Source organism: Melozone crissalis, unplaced genomic scaffold (assembly GCF_028551555.1).
Source record: "Melozone crissalis strain CALT ecotype California unplaced genomic scaffold, PUWL_Pcris_2 ptg000129l_1, whole genome shotgun sequence".
Taxonomy (NCBI): domain Eukaryota; kingdom Metazoa; phylum Chordata; class Aves; order Passeriformes; family Passerellidae; genus Melozone; species Melozone crissalis.
The window spans coordinates 103,826-125,151 of NW_026535903.1; the positions used below are offsets into that span (position 1 = coordinate 103,826).

Consider the following 21,326-nt stretch of genomic DNA (forward strand, 5'->3'; position numbering starts at 1 on the left):
AGTGAGGATGGAGGAAGGAAAGCCAGCAGAGTGGAGGGAGGAGGAGCAAATCTGTGGATTTATGGCATGGAAACAACTCCGTGCAAACTCCATTTCCCATTTATTGGAAGCAATCACAGTTAAAAGGTCAAATCCATCAGCAAACAGGAGCTTTGGATCATCCAGAGGGACACACGAAGGAAATCCATCCAAAAAACAAGGACTGAACAAAATGGAGAGCTCAGATTATTCCAGCCTATTCCCTTTGGCTCCAATGGGAGCCGAGCGGGGTCTGGGACATCCCAGCCCCAATTCCAGAGGGATTGAGCAGCCAGGTGATCCAGGTAATCCCACAGCAGGGTTTAGGGAAGCCCTTTGTGCTGGAGATTGGAGTGAGGAGGAGCTGGGATTTGCAGCATCCTCCCAAGGCTGGCACGGGGATGGGCAGGATTCACCCCTCAGCCTGCCCAATCCAGGACTGGGGATCAATCCTCACCTCTCAGGAAAAGCCATTCCACAAGAAAAGCTTGGGAAGCAGCAGGAGAAGAGGCAGGAATGTCCATGTAGGGTGTTCTGTCCATGAATGGTTCTGAATTATCTCCAGTGGGATAATTAATCCATGCTGAGGGATTTATTAATCCATTCATCCCGGAATGCCCCGGTGCTGGCTCAGCTCCGGCCCTTCCTGCAGGTGAGCAGGAGAACCCTGGCTTGGCCCTTCAGGGAGTTCTGATTGCTGGAAGCAGCAGCTGAAATCCAGAATCCCTTGGGCAGCCCAGACAGCTCCACATGGAATGCATGGAAAACACTCAAATCCTCCTTTTTTGGGGGTTTTTCCTATAGAAAACCCCGGAACATTGGAGCAGTGCCCCTCTGAGACACATTCAGGAAAAAATGACATTTCCCTCTTGCAGAGATCCCAAGAAAATTCATCTTTATTTGCCTGGACTATCTCCATGCATCCAAAGCAATCCCTGCAGCGTTCCTGAGGAGCAGCAGGGTGTGGAAGACCTGTGATCCCATGGCTCATCACAGCCCCAATGCCTTCAGCCTTCCCAAAAAAGGGTGCAGTTCCACACTCCATAAGGAGATTTCGCCACTTCAAGACCCCAGACCAGCCTCCACACAGGGCAGGGAATTCCCAACCTCTGCCAGAACAGAGAGGATCAAAATCCCAAATTCCCTGGAGAAACCAGCCCAGCGTTCATCCAACGCCCCTCCCAAGAGGAAACCCCAACCAGGATCTGGGAGGACCCACCCGTGTTTGTGCTTGGAAACCATCGCCAGGAACTCAGAGGGGAGGGGGAGATACAAAATCAGAGGAAATCAACACCAAACCAGATCCCAAAATTCTATGTACAGATCCAGTCCCGGGCCGAGGCGTGCGCGGCTCCGATCCCGCGGCGCGGGGCTCTGCTGTGTCCTCCTGGCAATGCAGCTCTGCCCTAGCCCAGCCCCACGTCCAGGGACATCATCACCACAAAGCCCAGGATGGAGGTCCAGGATGCCAACTTGCCATTGCCACTGCAGGGAGAGGGGAGAATGTTGGAGCGGGAATGCTGGAGCAGGGAATGCTGGAGCAGGGAATGTTGGAGCGGGAATGCTGGAGCAGGGAATGCTGGAGCAGGGAATGTTGGAGCGGGAATGTTGGAGCAGGGAATGCTGCTCGTGCCCCATCCCAGCCCCAGTGATCCCGAGCCCCTGCCCATGGGGGCCATTCCCTGGCATGGGGAGCGAGCACAGCAATCCCTTGGCTGCATCCTGACCCCCCCAGGATCCCAAACCCCATCTCCATGGGATAATTTTCCCCTTTTCTCTCAGTTTGCTGCCTGGAGGATTCCCAGCCCCTCCATTCAGCCAAGGAGCAAAACCCATCTCTGTCGCAGACACATTTTATGAAATATCCTTTTGCCAGGATTTTTTCTCCTGAGAAGCTGAAAAGCCTCAGGAACAAAATGTAAACAATGGTTATCTGCTGCTGTGGAATGCAACAGGTGCATCTGTGATTGGTCTCATGGGGTTGTTTCTAATTAATGGCCAATCACAGTCTGGCTGTGTCAGACTCGCTGGTCAGTCACAAGATTTTATTATCATTCCATTCCTTTCCTTTCAAGCCTTCTGATGAAATCTTTTCTTCTATTCTTTTAGTGTAGTTTTAATATAATATATATAATAAAATAATAAATCAGCCTTCAGAAATATGGAGTCAGATTCTCATCTCTTCCCTGATCCTGGGACCCTGCAATCACCACCACACATCTCCACTTCGAAGCCTTGGCTGGGTGTTTCCATCCCCTCTGCTCCCAAACTCCCATTTCCCACGGACCCTCCTTGTTCCCAGGGGTGACTGGGACCCTCTCACAGGTGAGGGGGGTCTCACCTGGTCTGTGCCTCGGGGATGATGTCGTCCATCACCACGTACACCATGGCTCCAGCGGCGAACCCCAGCGCGTAGGGCAGGAGCGGCTCCGCCAGCACCACGGCAAAGGCGCCCAGGAGCCCGGCCAGGGGCTCCACCATCCCGCTCAGCTGCCCATACCTGCCACAAAAACAGCCAGAACAGCCCTGGAGAGCTGGGGCAGGGCTGGCACAGCCATCCCAAAGGGATCAGGGGGCTCACACCACCCCATTCCCACTGTGTCCCTGTTCCCGGTGCCCCGGAGGAGTCGGACACTGCCGCACCTGGATTATGGTAACAGGAAAGGGTTTGACAGAACAATTTTGACGTTTTCCCAGCTGAGTTTTCCAGGCAGGATCTAATTCCGGCCCCCAGCAGCTCTGTGGGATTTGGGAACCCATCTCCCAGGCAGAGGGAACATTTCCAATCAGCACAAGTCAATCCCAGCCTGGCCCCAGCCTCAAGCAGGATAAAGCCACATCCTGCCCAGTCCTTTTCTTTCCCACCCCTCTGGACCATGGGAAATCCCTTCCCAGCAGCAGCAACCCTGCTGCAAGTCCCAGCACTGAAGGAGGTGGGTGGGAGGAAAGGAAAACAAAACTTTGGAGCAGTTTGGGAGCCTCCCCTCCCTCCATCCATCACCCAGAGCAGGGCAGGGGCAGGAACGCAGCTCCTGCTCCCGGGGTTTGTGCCCTTGGCTTTTGCACCTCTGGGAAAAGGGGGAAAATAGAGGTGGGGTTGAAACGCAGCTTGAAGGGAAAGAAAAATGAGGTGATATAAAATAATAATAATAATAATAATAATAATAATAATAATAATAATAATAGTAGTAGTAGTAGTAGTAGTAGTAGTAGTAGTAAAGGAGTGCAGGATCTGGAGCTCAGCACAGCACTGAAATGGGATGTGGGGATGGTTGGGATCAGGGATTGATCCCTGGGATGTGGTGATGGTTGGGATCAGGGATCATCTCTGGGATGTGATGGTTGATCAGGGATGCATCCCTGGGATGTGGTGATGTGTCAGGATAAGGGATGAATCTCTGGGATGTGCTGATTGTTGGGATCAGGGATTGATCCCTGGAATTTGGTGATGGTTGGGATCAGGGATCATCTCTGGGATGTGATGGTTGATCAGGGATGCATCCCCTGGGATCCAGGATCTGGGATCTGAGCCTGGAGGCTGTGGAAGGAGCAGGACAGTGCTGGAGAGCTGCAGCACCAGAGGGAACACAGCAGACCCAGAGCAATCCCATCCCAAGGGCTCCATCCCATGGATGTGGGGAGGATCAGAGGCTCCTTTCCCTGGAGCAGAGCTCACCAGAACGCTTTCCAGGTGGAAAATCCAGCGCCACGCAGGGGCAGGCTGACAGCCAGGCCCTCTGGGAAGTTCTGGATGCCAATCCCAATGGCTAAATTCCTAAAAAAAAGCACAAATATATAAATTTATTATGTTAGAGGCAAAGCTCAGCCTGGGATAGGCTGCTGGGAAAAAGGGACATGATTAAGGATTCTGTGGAAATGCTCCCAGCCCCAGTGCCCAGATTTAACAGGATCCCAGCAAATTCCATCCCCCAGAGCTTGTCCTGGGAGGCTCTGGAGGGATTCCAGCCCGAGGATTCCTGGGAGCTGCAACATTCCCTCTCTTTCTGCTTTCCCTCTCTTTCTGCTTTCCCTTTTTTTTGCTCCCCCTCTTTTCTGTTCTCCCTCTTTTTTGCTCTCCCTCTTTCCCCCCTCTCACATCCCATGGAAAGGGAACGCTTTGGAAATTCCAGCATCAAACTCAGCAGAGGGGAGAGCGGGGCTGTGCATCAGTCAGGGAATCCCAGACTCCTGGAATGTTTTGGATGGGAAGGGATTTTAAACCCCATCCCATCCCACCCCTGGCACGGCAGGGACACCTCCAGCTATGCCAGGCTGCTCCAGCCTGGCCTTGGGCACTGCCAGGGATCCAGAGGCAGCCACAGCCGCTCTGGGCATTCCATTCCAGGGCATCCCCACCCTCTCAGGGAAGGATTTTGTACTCACAGGGAAGAATTGGGTTTTTGCTGGAGCTGTGCGTGGCTGGCACATCCACCTCCCTCCCTTCCACCTCTGCAGGAGTTTGGGATTTTGGAGGAACATTTCAGGCACCAAAGAGGGTTCGTGTTTGTGCCACGGGCTCCCCACACATCCCTGTCCCACCCTGTGAGCCTTTCTCCAATTTCTCCACCTTTGCTGGGCTCTGTTGGTGGCACTGGGGGACACCAAGAGTGGGAGCACCCTGGGGGGCTCCAGCAGGGAGGGTTTGGGCTCTGAGTGACCCCCAGAGCCTCTCCCAGCTCAGTCCTGCTCTGCCAACAGCCGCCAGCTCCCTCTTTACACCCCCTCGTTTCCTACGAGTAAAATAAGCCCGGTGAGTAAAAACCTCTCGGGGTTGTTTAAACTTCTCCCAGCGTTTCCAGAGCAGGGGAGGGGAAGGGGGAGAGGCTCTGGGCTTTCCCTGGGCAGGACAGGCCATTACAATCACAAACATTATTCCAGCGAAGAGAGGGAGGACGGAGGGGGAAAACCATCCCTGCAGGAAAACACTGCAGCCGCTGTCTGCGCTCTGGGGTTGGGTTTTTTCCCCTCCTTCCCTGGCTCAGCACAAAGCAGCTATTGCTGCTCCTGGCCACGACAAATGAGCAGGAGGGAGCTGTGAATGGAGGGGTCTGTGTGGGGAGGGTGGGGAGCTCCCCCCATCCCGGTCCCAGCGGGAATTGGGACCCCCAGGCTGAGCCCCGAGGGGCAGGAGGGAGGGATGGGAAGGGGGAGAGCCAGGAGGGACCCATCAGGGGTTTGGGTCTGTCCTCTTGCTGCTCTCCTTCCCACACATCCCCCAGGATAATCCATGTGGGATCCCCAAAACCAGGAACTCCCCAAAACCAGGAACAACCCCAGGACAATCCATTTGGGCTTTCCAAGAGCAAGAATCAGCCCCAGGACAATCCATGTGGGGTTTCCCAAAGCCAGGAATAACCCCAAACCAGGAACAACCTCAGGATAATCCATGTGAACTTCCCCAAACCAGGAACAACCCCAGGACAATCCACGTGGGATCCCCAAAACCAGGAACTCCCCAAAACCAGGAACAACCCCAGGACAATCCATCTGGGCTTTCCAAAACCAGAAACAATCCCAGGACAATCCATGTGGGTTTCCCAAAGCCAGGAACAACCCCAGGACAATCCGCCCAGGCTTCCCCAAACCAGGAATAACCCCAAACCAGGAACAACCTCGGGATAATCCATGTGGGCTCCCCAAAACCAAGAACAGCCCCAAGACAATCCATCTGGGCTCCCCAAAACCAGGAATAACCCCCAGAAAATCCATACGGGTTTCCCAAAAACCAGGAACAACCCCAGGACAATCCATTTGGGCTTTCCAAGACCAAGAATCAGCCCCAGGACAATCCATGTGGGCTCCCCAAAAGCAGTCCCAGCCCTACAGCTGGTGCTGCAGTGAATGCCCAAGCCAGGGCAGGATTTTATCCCTTTTCCCAGGAAATGTGAGCCCCACCAAGGACACTGATCCCCTGGGCACGAGGAGAGCTCCGTGCCAAGGGAACACCTGAACATTCCCAATGCCTTCCTAGGGTCACTGCCCCAAGGGGGCCACCCCTGCTCTGGGCAGGAGAAAGAAAAGGGATTCACCTGCAGTGCTGCAAATAAACCCATCCCAAGGGATATCCTGTCCCAAGTCCTGTCCTAAGGGATACTCCCATCCCAGGGGACATCCCATCCCAAGGGATACCCCATCCAAAGGGACACTCCATCCCAAGGGACACTCCCATCCTGAGGGATATCCCATCCCAAGGGATACTCCGTCCCCAGGAATACTCCATCCCAAGGGATATTCCTATCCCAAAGGACACTCCCGTCCTGAAGAATACTCCTGTCCCAAGGGATACTTCCATCCCAAGGGATTCTCCATCTCAAGGGACATCCTACCCCAAGGGATACTTCCAGCCCAAGGGATATCCTGTCCCAAAGGACACTCCATCCCTGAGATACTCCATCCCAAGGGATATTTCCATCCCAAGGGATACTCCATCCCAAGGGATATCCTGTCCCAAAGGACACTCCATCCCTGACATACTCCATCCCAAGGGATATTTCCATCCCAAGGGATACTCCATCCCAAGGGATATCCTGTCCCAAAGGACAGGGACACTCCATCCCCAGGGCCATCCCCTCCCTCGGGCGGGCTCAGCTCACACCTTCCTTCCCCCGCGGCAGCCCCGGGCCAGCAGGAGCGATCAAAGCCGCATTGTGTCACTGTGTCATTGTGTCCGGGGAACAAAGGCGCCTTTTGAGGGAATAGGTGCGGACTCTTGGAAGGCTTCCCCCGGCGGCTGCTGCTGCAGTGAGGGAACACATTGATAAAAACAGCACAGAGACACCCGGGTGGCACAGGGACACGGGTGGCACAGGGACACGGGGAACACGGCCTTGAGCCACCACGAAAATCCATGGAGTGAAGGGTTTGGGGTCCCAAAGAGAGGAGAAGAAAGGTGGGGAAAGGGGTACAGAGGTGGGGGACTCAGATCCCATCTGGTCGGATTTTTGCCACCCCAAGGATGTGGCACTGGGTGCTCTGGGCTGGTGACAAGGTGGGGACAGGCACAGGTTGGACCTTGGAGAGCTTTTCCAGCCTCAGTGATGCTGGGATTCTGTGCATGGGGCAGGACAACCTGCAGCTCACCCCCAACCTACCAACCTCAGCTGGTCCCACAGAAACACATCCAGGGAAAAATCCCACCAGACTCTGCCTGGGGATGTGTCACAGTGTCCCCAGGCTCTGTCACAGCACAGAAATGTCACCTGGGTGACACCTCTATGTGCTACAACACCCTTGGTGTCCTTGGAAGCACCAAGGACCCGACACACACTGGATGTGTTGCCTTTCCCAGCTCTGCCTCAACTTCCCCGTCTGTAAAACCAGGTCGGTGACAGCCATGGGACAACCACATCCCCTAAAACTGCTCCAAACTGGACACAGAACCCCCAGAGCTCTGCCCTGCCCTTGGCCCATCCTGCCACGCAGCAGAGCCCAGTTTTGGGGAAGGAAAGGTGAATCCATGCCCTGCTGTTGGGGTTCCCCATGGAACATCCCAGGCTGGAGCTCCTGCCCCCCTCTGCTGCCAACTGCTCCGGCTCCACGCTGAGAAACTCCAAGTTCACTTGCAAAAAAAAAAAAAAAAAAAAAAAGTTGGCATCTCTGCACATTTGCAAGGTCAAGGCACAGAAAGCCTTCTATAAGCCTAAAGCCTTGTTTTCAAGGGCCCATTCTTTGAGGGAGTGATTATGAAAGCAGGCTACATATTCTTAACAAGCCCCTTTTCACTCGGGCTTTCAGTTCCCCGCGGTGGAGAATGTGCATGTGTATTCTTGCATGGCAGCCCTTCCATACTGTTGGGATTGTTATCGGTGCCTGAAAGAAGCGATTGTTTGGGGCTGCTGCGATTGCATCACGGCTGCCCCCGGGCCGCCCGCAGAGGTGTTTGATCAGGGCTGCAGGTGGGAAGGAGCTCACGGGGCCCTTTCCCCGGACCTGCCCTACCTGTTGGACCCTGTTCCAAACAGCTGCTCCCCTGTTAAACCCTGTTCCATACAGCTGCTCCCCTGTTAGGCCCTGTTCTTCACAGTTGCTCCTCTGTTAGACCCTGTTCTACACAGCTGTTCCTTCCCTGTTCTCCCCTCTTAAACCCTGCTTCCACAGAGCTGCTTCTTCCTTCTGCTCCTCTGTTAGACCCTGTTCCCCACAAGTTTAACACCCAGCTTCTCCTTACCTGTTCGCCTTGTTAGACCCTGTTCCATACAGCTGCTCCCCTGTTAGACCCTGTTCCAAACAGCTGCTCCTCTGTTAAACCCTGTTCCATACAGCTGCTTCCCTGTTAGGCCCTGTTCTACACAGGGTTTAACACACAGCTGCTCCTTCCCTGTTCTCCCCTGTTAGACCCTGTTCTAAACAGCTGCCCCTTCCCTCTGCTCCTCTCTTAAACCCTGCTCCACAAAGCTGCTCCTTCCTTCTACTCCCTAGTTAAACCCTGTTCTACACAGCTGCTTCCCGGTCAGACCCTGTTAGACCCTGTTCTACAGAGCTGCTCCTCTGTTAGACCCTGTTCTACACAGCTGTTCCTTCCCTGTTTTCCCCTCTTAAACCCTGTTCCACACAACTTCTACTTCCTCTACTCCCCTGTTAAACCCTGTCCCACACAGGGTTTAACACCCAGCTTCTCCTTCCCTGTTCCCCCTGTTAGACCCTGTTCCATACAGCTTCTCTTTCCTTCTGCTCCCCTGTTGGACCCTGTCCCACACAGCTGCTTCCCTGTTAGACCCTGTTCCACACAGCTGCTCCTCTGTTAAAACCCAGCTCCACACAGTTGCTCCTTCCTTCTGCTCCCCTCTTAAACCCTGTTCTACACTGCTCCTTCCCTGTTCTCCCCATTAGACCCTGTTCCATACAGCTGCTTCCCTGTTAGACCCTGTTCTACACAGTTTACCACACAGCTGCTCCTTCCCTGTTCTCCCCTGTTAGACCCTGTTCCACAGAGCTGCTGCCCAGTAAAACCCTGTTCTACACAGCTTCTGCCCTCTTAAACCCTGTCCCACACAGCTTCTCCTTCCCTGCCTTATCCTTGTCCCGCCCCACAACCAAGGACACCGCTGCAGCTTCAGCCCCAAAAATGCAAACAACAAAAAGGCCCAAAATGGCCCAAAAAGTGCAAACAACAGGGAATTGAGGGGAGCAATCTGTGAGGATGGGACTGTATCACCTCACTTTGAATATCCATACAAAAAACAGAGGATTGATGTTTTCTGCATGGAGCCATAAACATTCATTGGGAATTTTTATGTGTGCCCCACAATCCCAGCCCTGCCTTTAGACCACCCAGCTTCTGTGGGTGTCTAATTAAAAAAAATATATATAAAATTTTAATAACCTTTATAACGTTCTGAATGTCCCTACCCAGCGTGGGAGGCACAGTCTGTCCCATGCAATAACATTTCCCAAGCCCAGCTCAAAGTCTGCCCTGCGAGGCCGGGGCTCCTCTGCTGGACAGGAAACAAATCCGTGGGCACAGCAGATCCCAGCATGAATGGAAACCATTGTGTGGGCTGGAGGAACATCCCCAGCACATCCAGGGGGGAATAATTCTGTTTCCATCCCTCCCCTGCTCACTCCTGCTCCTTTCCCCTCTGTCCCAACAGAGATTTCACGCAGGAAATTGAGCACGGGGGCGGATGGTCCATGGGAACTCAGGGCAGGCTGAGCTGGGAACCCCCAGGCTAACTCTGCTTCATCAAAAATCTGAATTTCCCCTGCACCCACAGAGAGCCTGGAGCAAACCTGTTCCCATTGGAAATGTGAAGGATTTTTAGAAGAAAATCCTCAGGAAGCAGCAAAGCTCTGTAGGAATCAGATTTGGGGTTTGTGTGCTCACACAGGGATGGGCTCCTGCAGACAGAAACAGCTCCTGGGGGTGTGGGAGGGGCAGATTTGGGATTTGGGAAGGGCAGATTTGGGAGATGCAGATTCGGATTTGGGAGGGGAAGATTTGGGGTTTGGGAGATGCAGATTCAGGATTTGGGAGGTGCTGATTTGGGATTTTGGAGATGACGATTTAGGATTCGGGAGGGGAAGATTTGGGATTTGGAAGATGCAGATTCAGGGGCAGAAATGCCAGGACTCAGGGATACCAGGATGCCAAGAGAACCAGGATCCTTCCCTGCCACCAGTTCCAGAACCCTGTGGATTTGGAAGGTGGAGATTCAGGATTTGAGAGATGTCGATTCAGGATTTGGGAGGTGCAGATTCAGGATTTGGGAGGGGCAGATTCAGGATTTGCCTGTCCCCTGCTTGTCCCCTGTGTGTCCCTTTCCAGTCCAGCCCCATCTGGTTCCCATTCCCATCCCCGGCCTCTCCGTGGGTTCTCCCCCCGTCTGAAAATCCCTCCCGGGGGCTCTGATCCCGCCGCAGCTCCCGGCGGATCCCGGAGCATCCCGGGCGCAGGAGCGGAGCCGAACACCCGGTGGCAGCAAAGAAACGCAGGAGAATCCCGGCAAGGGCCGGGAGGGGAATCCCGAGATGGATGGAGAATCCCGGGATCCTGGATGTTGGACAGGATGGGAATCCTGGGGTCCTGGATGAACTGGGATGATGGGTGGGATGAGAAATCCCAGGATCCTGGATGAGCTGGGATGATGAGCAGGATGGAGAATCCCGGGATCTTGGGCAGGATGGGGAATCCCAGCACGCTCCCAGATCCCAGGCATTCCCGGGATGCCTGAGCTGATCCAGCACATCCAAAATCTCCTTTTGTTGCAGCTCTGCTGCCTTTGTGAAGAGCCTTTTATTGCCAGAGCTGAGGGGAGCTGGAGGATCCTGCTCTTTAATCCCAGGGAGTAAAGCTGGAGGATCCTGCTCTTTAATCCCAGGGAGTAAAGCTGGAGGATGCTGCTCTTCACCCTGGGCTCTGGGACGGGACGGGGAATGGGAATGGAAGGTTTGGGATGTGCCTTTGTGGGGCACAGCTTGAGCCTGGACAGAGAAAGGGCTGGACAGCCTAGATGGACCCAAAATCTGCCTGGAGAGGCCCAAAATCCACCTGGATGGACCCAAAATCAGCTGTGGGACCCCACAGATCCTTCAGCAGGAATCATGGAACGGTTTGGGATGTAAGGGACCTCAAAGATAACCCAGGGACCCCTCCCAAGCTGCCCCAGCCCGGCCTGGGACCCTGCAGGGACCCGGGGCCGTCCCCACCCGAATTTCTCCCTAAAACCGATCCCGTTCTCTTCGGGAGCCAGAACAGCCTCAAATCCCAGGGAAAAGCAGAACCCGGGCAGGGCCAGCAGCAGCTGCCGTGAGCAGGGCGGCCACCGAGAGGAGCCAAAGCCTCGGCAGCCCCTGCAGCCCAGCTCCGGGTCTGTCATCCCTTCCTCCCGTTCCTCCGGGCTCATCATCCCTTCCTCCCGTTCCTCCAGGTCCATTTTCCCTTCCTCCAGCTTTATTTCCCCTTCCTCCCGTTCCTCCAGGTTCATTATCCCTTCCTCCTTTTCCTCCAGCTCTGCTCCAGGTTTATCATCCCTTCCTCCCGTTTCTCCAGATTCATTATCCCTTCCTCCCATTTCTCCAAGTTTATTTTCCCTTCCCCCAGCTTCTCCAGCTCTGCTCCACATTTATTATACTTTCCTCCCATTTTTCCAGTTCCACTTCAGGTTTATCATCCCTTCCTCCCGTTTCTCCAGGTTCATTATCCCTTTCTCCCCTTTCTCCAGGTTTATTTCCCCTTCCTCCTGTTTCTCCAGCCCAGCTCCAGGTTTATTTTCCCTTCCTCTTGTTTCTCCATCTCTGCTCCAGGATTTTTTTTCCTTTCTTCCCATTTCTCCAGGTTCATTATCCTCTCCTCCCGTTCCTTCAGCCAGCTCTGGGTCTATCATCCCTTCCTCCCATTTCTCCAGGTCCATTTCCCCTTCCTCCCATTTCTCCAGGTTTATTTTCCCTTGCTCCTGTTTCTCCAGCTCTGCTCCAGGTTTGTTATCCCTTCCTCCCATTTTTTTACAGCTCCACTCCAGGTTTATTAATCCTTTCCTCCCATTTCTCCAGCTCCACTCCAGGTTTATTAATCCTTTCCTCCCATTTCTCCAGCTCCGCTCCAGGTTTATTTTCCCTTTAACAGGAGCAGGGAGGGGATGGACACCCCAAAATCCCTGGGTGCCCCTCCTGAGGGCCAGCAGCACCCACGGGGACACTCGGTGCCTCTCCCCAGTGATCCCAGAGGCAAAAACCACAGAGCCACTGTGGGACCAGCAGCACCAAAACCTTTTATCACATCAGAGTGAGGAAAATGCAGCAGCACCAGGGATTTCTCCCTCTCCTTTGCCACCCTTTGTGCTTCCAGGCAGGTTCCATCAATCCATGGATCCCAAACCCAGCCAAGCTCCCAGAGGCAAAGGAAAGCTCCACCAAGAGCAGGATCAGCTCTTACCTGGCACTCTGGAACGTGGCAGACTGGGATTTCCCAACAGCTCCAAAGCCAACTCCAACTGCCAGGCCCTCTGAAACAGCAGGGAAACACCAGTAAGGACCAGTAAGGACCAGTGAGGTGCAGCCCTGTGTGGTGGTGGTGTTTGCAGGGGTCCCAGGATGAGGGGAGAGATGAGAATCTTGAAGGCTCATTTATTATTTTATGATATATATTATATTAAAAGAAAATGATATATTAGAACTATACTAAAAGAATAGAAGAAAGGATTTCATCAGAAGGAGGAAAAGGAAAGGAAAGGAAAGGAAAGGAAAGGAAAGGAAAGGAAAGGAAAGGAAAGGAAAGGAAAGGAAAGGAAAGGAAAGGAAAGGAAAGGAAAGGAAAGGAAAGGGAGAAGGAGAAGGAAAAGGGGAAAAGGAAAAGGAAAAGGAAAAGGAAAATAAAATCTTGTAACTCTCAGACAGTCTGAGCCAGCTGACTGTGATTGGCCATTAATTAAAATCAACCACATGAGACCAATCACAGATGCCCCTGTTGCATCCCACAGCAGCAGATAGTCATTGTTTTTCTTTTCCTCTGAGGCTTCTCAGGAGAATTCCACCCAGCACTGCCCACCCTGGACCCAGCCTGGGGAGAAGGTTCTGGATTGATGAGTGCCAAGAAAGGGAAAATATCCCAATCCCAATCCCCAGCAGCTGCAATGGGATTTCACCAAGGAGCCAAGCAGCTCCAAAGGGCTCAGGCTCAGCAGAGCTTGGTGAATTCCAGCAGAACCAAAGCTCAGTTTGTCCCAGGAACCCCCCAGGAGCTGAATTGAACCAGGGTCAGGCTCCCAGCTGTGCCCCCTCCTCATTCTGTGCCCCAAAACCAGCACAGCACTGCAGGGACAGGCTGCACAGCACAGGAAACCCAAATTCCACCAGAAAATCCCTGCCCTGCAGATTATTGTGTGTTACAGCTAATGCCATAATTTTAAACACAGTTAATCCCATAATTTTAAATACAGCTAATCCCATCGTTTTAGATACAGTTAATCCCATAAACCCCAAGGAAAACAGCTGAAAAGCCTTCCCAGGGAAAAAACAAAAACAAAAACAAAAACAAAACCTGATTTTCAGAAAGCACCAAAGCCTCAGTACTTTTTTCACTTTGGTTCAAAATCCTCATTTTTGGGGTTTAAACTCCCCATTTTGGAGGTTTAAAATCCCCAATTTTGGGGGGCTTTAAAACCCTCATTTTTGGGGTTTAAATCCCTATTTTTGGAGTTTGAAATCGCCATTTTTGGGGTTGAAATCCCTATTTTGGGGGGTTTAAAATTCCCATTTTTGGGGGTTTAAAATCCCCATTTTAGGGTTTAAAATCCCCATTTTTGGGGGTTTAAAATCCCCGTTTTTGGGGTGGGAAATTCAGAGGCCAGAACCAAAGCTGGAGGGATTTTCCAGCCTGCAAGGAGGGCTCAGGTGAGCATTCCAGCAGGTGGGAAGGGCACCCTGGGTGTGTCTGTGGCCCTGAGAGTTCCCAGTTGCCTTGGAAACAGCAGGAAAAGCAGCAGAGCCTGGGATAACCACAACATGCCCATCCCTGAGCCACAGCTGAACACTGGCAGCTCCTCAGAGCCAGCCCTAAAACAGGGCAAGGAGATCCCAAAAATCCCCCAAAAATTGGCCCTAAAATCCCCCAGTGGCAGGGGCTCACAGAACTGGGGCACAGCTCTGGAAAAGATCCTGGATGGACCCAAAATCTGCCTGGGTGGAACCAAAATCGGCCTAAATCCTGCTCAGTGATCCCAAATCCTGCTCAGTGATCCCAAATCCTGCAGGACCTGCACATCCCATAGCAGAAACACTTCCCAAATCCTGCTCAGTGATCCCAAATCCTGCTCAGTGATCCCAAATCCTGCAGGACCTGCAATCCCATAGCAGAAACACTTCCCAAATCCTGCTCAGTGATCCCAAATTCTGCAGGATCTGCACATCCCATAGCAAAACCACCTCCCATATCCTGCTCAGTGATCCCAAATCCTGCTCAGTGATCCCAAATCCTGCAGGACCTGCAATCCCATAGCACAAACACTCCCAAATCCTGCTCAGCGATCCCAAATCCTGCTCAGTGGTCCCAAATCCTGCAGGATTTGCACATCCACATCCCACAGCACCAACAGTTCCCAAATCCTGCAGGACCTGCAATCCCACAGCAGAAAGAGTTCCCAAATCCTGCTCAGTGATGCCAAATCCTGCAGGATCTGCCCATCCCACAGCACAAAGAGTTCCCAAATCCTGCAGGACCTGCAATCCCATAGCAAAAACACATCCCAAATCCTGCTCAGCGATCCCAAATCCTGCAGGATCTGCACATCCCACAGCACAAAGAGTTCCCAAATCCTGCTCAGCGATCCCAGATCCTGCCCAGTGATCCCAAATCCGGCCCAGTGATTCCAAATCCTGCCCAGTGATTCCAAATCCTGTTCAGTGATCCCAAATCCTGCCCAGTGTTCCCAAATCCTGCAGGATCTGCACATCCCACAGCACAAACACTCCCAAATCCTGCTCAGCGATCCCAAACCCTGCCCAGTGACCCCAAACCCCACAGGACCTGCCCATCCCACATCCCTGTGACCCCCCAGGCCCAGCCAGAGCTGGGGGTGCCCCCGTGCCCTCCCATGGATGCTCTGGGGCTGCTCCCCCTGTCCCAGCCCAGGGAAATTCTCATTTCTGCTGCCAAGCTCTCATCCATAATTCATCCTGCCCTTGGAAGAGCTGCTCAGCTCCTAGTGGGAAATTAATCTTGCCATAATGAGCTCTGGATTTCTCCAAGAGTTTAAGCTCTGCCACTCAGAGCTGTGCGAAGCCCCAGGGCTCTCCAGGAATCACCACTTTGTCATTACTGCTCCGGGATTAGCAGATCCCAGGGATTCTCCAGGTTTGCAGCAGCACCTGAGGGGTTTTGGGGGCGTTCAGGAGGAGATTCCTGCTCATTGCTGATCCTGGTTTAACCCCCCCAGAGCCATCCTCATCCTCATCCTCATCCTCATCCTCAGCCCACCCTCTCCTCTCTTCTCCTCCTCCCACAGAAGCAAATCCTCATTTCAGTGCTCAGTTCGATTCCACGGAGCTGCAGCAGCTGAGCAGGAGCTGGCAGCTCAAACTCCGCCTGATTTTTAAAGAATTTCACCTGAATTTATAGAATTCCACCAGAATTTCAAATAACTCCACCCGATTTTAAACAACTCCACCTTATTTTTAAAGAATTCCACCTGATTTTGTAGAATTCCACCTGATTTTATAGAATTCCACCTGATTTTTAAAGAACTCCACCTGATTTTAAACTCTACCTGATTTTTGAGGAACTCCACCTGATTTTTAAAGAATTCCACCCAATTTTAAAGAATTCCACCTGATTACAGAGAACACCTGATTTTGAAAGAATTCCACTTGATTTTATAGAACTCCATCTGATTTTATAGAACTCCACCTGATTTTTAAAGAATTCCACCTGATTTGAAAGAACTCCACCTGAATTTAAAGAACTCCACCTGAATTTAAAGAATTTCACCTGATTTTAAAGAACTTCCACCTGATTTGAAATAACTCCACCTGAATTTAGAGAACTCCACCTGATTTTTAAACAACTGCACCTGATTTTAAAGAATTCCACCTGATTTTAGAGAACACCTGATTTTGAAAGAATTCCACTTGATTTTGAAGAACTCCCCCTGATTTTCAAAGAACTCCACCTGATTTTAAACAATTCCATCTCAATTTATAGAACTCCAGTTGATTTTTAAAGAATTACACTTGATTTTATAGAACTCCATCCAATTGGAAAGAATTCCATCTGATTTTTAAAGAATTCCACCTCATTTTACAGAAAAGCTGATTTTTAAAGAATTCCCCTTGATTTTAAAGAACTCCGCCTGATTTTAAACAACTCCACCTGATTTTTCAAGAATCCCACCTGATTTTATAGAACTCCACTTGATTGGAAAGAATTCCACCAGATTTTATAGAACTCCACCTCATTTTTAAAGAACTCCACCTCATTTTTAAAGAACTCCAGCAACTGCCCAACACCCCCAAGCTCCTCCATCCTGGAACTGCTTTTCTGCAAGCCCAGGACTCTTTCCCAAATTCCCAAATTCCCAGAGCAGACCTGAGCTAAAGCAGGGCCTGGCCCAGCTGGAGCTGAGCTCTCCTGACCCCACAGCACCTGAACCCATCAGAGATATTTAAAGTTTCATTCCCAGCACAGAAACGCTTTCTCAGGCCACTGCTCAGCGAGTTTGACGCGACAGACCTGAGCTCTGGTGGGGACAAGGCAGGGAGGCAGCTCCCACATGAATATTTCAGTGGAATTTTTCATCCCAGCTGCTGAAAATCCTGGGTTTAATTGCCTTTTGCTGCTGAAAATCCTGCATTTAATTGTCTTTTTCTGCAGAAAATCCTGGGTTTCATTGCCTTTTGTCACCTTGCTGGCTGTGCTGCTGACAAAGCATTGATGTGTTCTCAGTGGCTGCCTCCAGATGAGGTGGTGACAGATGAGCTGGGGACAAGGGGACATCAGAGACCCCCCCAGCTTGAGGGAAACTCCCCAGCCTGGAAAATGTGAATTTCCTTCAGCTGCAGGGGGAGCCCTGAGGGAGCTGGGCTGGGACCACAGAGCCAAAACCAGCCTGGGAACAGCAGCTGAGAATGTCACCTGTGTCCCTCACCTGAGAATGTCACCTGAGCCCTGACAGTGTCACCTGTGTCCTTCACTGAGAGCAACACCCAAACCTGAGAATGTCACCTGAGCCCTGGGGATGTCACCTGTGTCCTGAGAATGTCACCTGTGTCCTTCACCAAAAAATGTCACCTGTGTCGTTCACCTGAGAGTAGCACCCAAACCTGAGGATGTCACCTGGATCTCTCACCTGAGAAGGTCACCGGGGTCCTGAGAGTGTCACCTGTGCCCTTCACTGAGAGCATTACCCAAACCTGGGGATGGCACCTGGATGTCTCACCTGAGAATGTCACCTGAGCCCTGGGGATGGCACCTGGGTCTCTCACTGAGAGCAGCAGCCATGGCTGGAGATGTCACCTGGATCCTGAGAATGTCACCTGCATCCTTCACTGAGAGCAGCACCCAAATCTGGGGGTGGCACCTTCATTCCTCACCTGAGAATGTCACCTGATTCCTGAGAATGTCACCTGTGTCCCTCTCTGAAGGCAGGACTCAAACCTGGGGATGTCACCTGCATCCTTCACCAAAAAATGTCACCTGCATACTTCAGCTGAGAGCATCACCCAAACCTGAGGATGGCACCTGATTCCTGGGGATGTCACCTGGGTCCCTCTGGAATTCCCCCAGAGCTGCCAGGGGCAGCCAATCCCAGCTGGATTTTCTCTCCAGGGCAGAAACTCTGGGAAAAACTCAGGGATGCTCCAATGTGCATCCATTCCTTCAAATCCCAGGGAATTGCTGCTCCATTCCCTCAAATCCCATGGAATTGCTGCTCCATCCCTTCAAATCCTATCGAATTGCTGCTCCATTCCCTGTAATGCCATGGAATTGCTGCTCCATTCCCTGAAATTCCATGGAATTCTCTCCATTCCCTGAAATCCCATGGAATTGCTGCTCCATTCCCTCAAATCCTATGGAACTGCTGCTCCATTCCCCCAAATCCCATGGAATTGCTGCTCCATTCTTGCAAATCCCATGGAATTGCTACTCCATTCCCTGAAAACCCACGGAATTGCTGCTCCATCCCATGGAATTGCTGCTCCATTCCCTGAAAACCCACGGAATTGCTGCTCCATCCCATGGAATTGCTGCTCCATTCCCTCAAATCCCACAGAATTTTCCAGCTCCGGGGCTTCACCTTCTGCTCAATTTCCCATTGGAAATCATTTGGTGTGCCTTGCAATCCCAGTGTGAGGGAAACGTTGGGGTGGAGGAACAGCTGAAGGGATGAATTTTGAATTTTAGGGATTTATTGCCTGGATCACAAGTTCCTCACAGAAAATAAAAGTAAGGGGAGGAGGATGGCAGCATCCCTTTCCTGCATCCTCCTGGGGACGCCAGGCTGCCTTTTCCCCCTCTTCCTCCTCTTCCTCCCCCTCCCAGCAGGGATGGGGTGCTCCAGGAGCAGCAGGGATGCTGGAATTGCAGCAGGGGCATCCCCCAGACGAGGCACAGATGGATGGGAGCAGCCAAAGTGGCTCTGCTGAGCCCCAGCAGGCCCCCAAACCCTCATTAAAGGCAACAACTGGAAAACAGCCTCAGTTTCAGCAGCCCCACCAAAGATAATTCCAAATGAGCGTTCCCAGCGTTTTTAATGGGGCTGGGAGAATTTTCATATCAAGGATCAGAGCTGCTGGTAATTGAGATGCAATCTGGCACTCATTGCCCTTCCCTGGGGAGCCCAGCCCCGTCCCACGAGGGGGAATCCAATCAATTTCTGCTAATGACAAAGCAGCAGCCTGGAAATCACCTCCCTTTCCTTCAGGAACTGCAATCTGCCAGCACAGCACGGAGCCTGGGCCTGCTCGGATCCCCCCGCAGCCCAAATCTGCTCCAGAACCCCTCAGTTCATCCCTAAACCCCAAATCCAGCCCAAAGCTGCTCCAGAACCCCCTCATTTCACCCCAGCCCCAAATCCAGCCCAGATCTGCTCCACAGCCCCTCCCTGCAGCTCAAATCTGCTCCAGAACCCCTCATTCCATCCTCAGACCCCAAATCCAGCCCAAATCTGCTCCAGAACCCCTCAATTCATCCCTAAACCCCAAATCCAGCCCAGATCTGCTCCAGAAACCCTCATTTCATACCCAAACCCAAATCCAGCCCAAAGCTGCTCCACAGCCCCAAATCCTGCCCAAATCTGCTCCAGAACCCCCTCATTTCATACCCAACCCCAAATCCAGCCCAAATCTGGTCCAGAACCCCCTCATTTCACTCCTAACCTCAAATTCAGCCTAAAATCTGCTCCACAGCCCCTTCCCTTCATCCCCAGCCCCAAATCCAGCCCAGGATCAGGGGGGCTCCTGCTGCAGCCTGGAATCAGGCAGCAGAGTTGGGAGCAGGGCAGAGCCCCCCAGGAGCACCCCAGACCCAGCCAAGGTGGCAGGGGGGGTCCTGGGGGGTCCTGCAGGGTCCTGGAGGGCCCTGGGGGGTCCTGCAGGGTCCTGGGTGTCCCCTCCCCTCCCCACACAAAGGCAGGGCTGCTCAGCTCACACCTCACTAATTGTTATTTGTGGTACAGCAGTAACATTTTAATTAATCTGAAGTCTTCGGCTTAACAGCCACCCAAGGTACAAAGCAAAACCAGAATAAACAGGGCTTGATTAAATACATAATTAATGTTCTGCTAAAGCTGGCATCTATGAATATTAATTAGCAGCGAGAGTCTGCAGTTTGGCACCTCCTGTCATTATCAATTTATCCTTTCCATTGGCATTCCCAGCTCTGGAGCAAATGATCCAACCTGTCCCCACAAACACCCAGGGGCTGGGGGTTCCATCCCCTCCCCTCCTCCAGAGCTGCTCCCAGCCTGTAAACAGAGACAGAGGCATTAAAAGAGGCTGCAAGTCCCCAAAATAATTCCAATAAAAGGGGAGCTCATCCATCTTGGGGCTCCAAGTCCCCAGAATAATTCCAATAAAAGGGAGCTCATCCATCTTGGGGCTCCAAGTCCCCAGAATAATTCCAATAAAAGGGGAGCTCATCCATCTTGGGGCTCCAAGTCCCCAGAATATTTCCAATAAAAGGGGAGCTCATCCCCTTTAGGGCTCCAAGTCCCTAAAACAATCCCAATAAAAGGGGAGCTCATCCCCCTTAGGGAATCTCCAAGTCCCTAAAACAATTCCCTGCTGGCAAAAAAGGGGGAGCTCATCCCCTTTAGGGTTCCAAATCTCTAAAACAATTCCAATAAAAGGGGAGCTGATCCCCCTTAGGGAATCTCCAAGCTCCATTAATTCCATTCCAGTGGAATTTAAAAACCCCACCTAATTTTAAAGAATTCCACCCGATTTTATAGAATTCCACCTGATTTTTAAAGAAATCCACCTGATTTTATAGAACAATTCCAATAGAACAATTCCAATTGTATAGAACGATTCCAATAAAAGGGGAGCTCATCCCCCTTAGGGAATCTCCAGGCCCATAAAACAATTCCAGTAGAGGGGAGCTCATCTCCTTTAGGGTTCCAAGTCCCTAAACAATTCCAATAAAAGGGGGAGCTCATCTTCCCTAGGGAATCTCCAAGTTCCATTAATTCCATTCCAGTGGAATTTAAAGAACTCCATCTGATTTTAAAGAACCCCACCTGGTTTGAAAGAATTCCACTTAATTTTATAGAATCCCACCTGATTTTTAAAGAACTCCACCTGATTTTATAGAACCATTCCAATAGAACAATTCCAGTTGTATAGAACAATTCCAATAAAAGGGAGCTCATCCCCCTAAGGGTTCCAAGTCCCTAAAACAATTCTCTGCTGGCAATAAAGGGGAGCTCATCCCCCTTAGGGAATCTCCAAGTTCCATTAATTCCATTCCAGTGGAATTTAAAGAACTCCACCTGATTTTTTAAAGAATTCCACCCGATTTTTAAAGAACTCCACCTGATTTTATAGAACTATTCGAATAAAACAATTCCAATTGTATAGAACTATTCCAATAAAAGGGGAGCTCATCCCTTTTAGGGCTTCAAATCCCTAAAACAATTCCAATAAAAGGGAACTCCTCCCCTTTAGGGCTCCAAGTCCCTAAAACAATTCCCTGCTGCTCATCCCCCTTAGGGAATCTCCAAGTCCTTAAATCAATTCTCTGCTGATAATAAAAGGGGAGCTCATCCATCTTGGGGCTCCAAGTCCCTAAAACGATTCCAACAAAAGGTTGGTTGGTTTTTTGTTTGTTTGTTTGGGGGTTTTTGGTGTGTGGCTCATTTAAAGCTCCTTCCTCACCTTTC

The 21,326-nt window shown here is 51.6% G+C and overlaps 1 protein-coding gene across 1 annotated transcript in view; it reads right to left on the minus strand.

Moving 5' to 3' along the window:
• Nucleotides 1-280: 280 nt before the first annotated feature.
• The window catches only part of SLC39A11 (solute carrier family 39 member 11), a 65,336-nt gene continuing 44,290 nt past the window's right edge, over nt 281-21,326 (minus strand). Inside the window, exons 7-10 of the mRNA XM_054293138.1 lie at nt 12,389-12,458; nt 3,695-3,793; nt 2,360-2,518; nt 281-1,503 (exon numbers count right to left, since the gene is read on the minus strand). Of these exons, the coding sequence (XP_054149113.1) occupies nt 1,425-1,503; nt 2,360-2,518; nt 3,695-3,793; nt 12,389-12,458 (407 nt within the window). The 3' untranslated portion in view covers nt 281-1,424. The remainder of the gene's footprint in view (nt 1,504-2,359; nt 2,519-3,694; nt 3,794-12,388; nt 12,459-21,326) is intronic.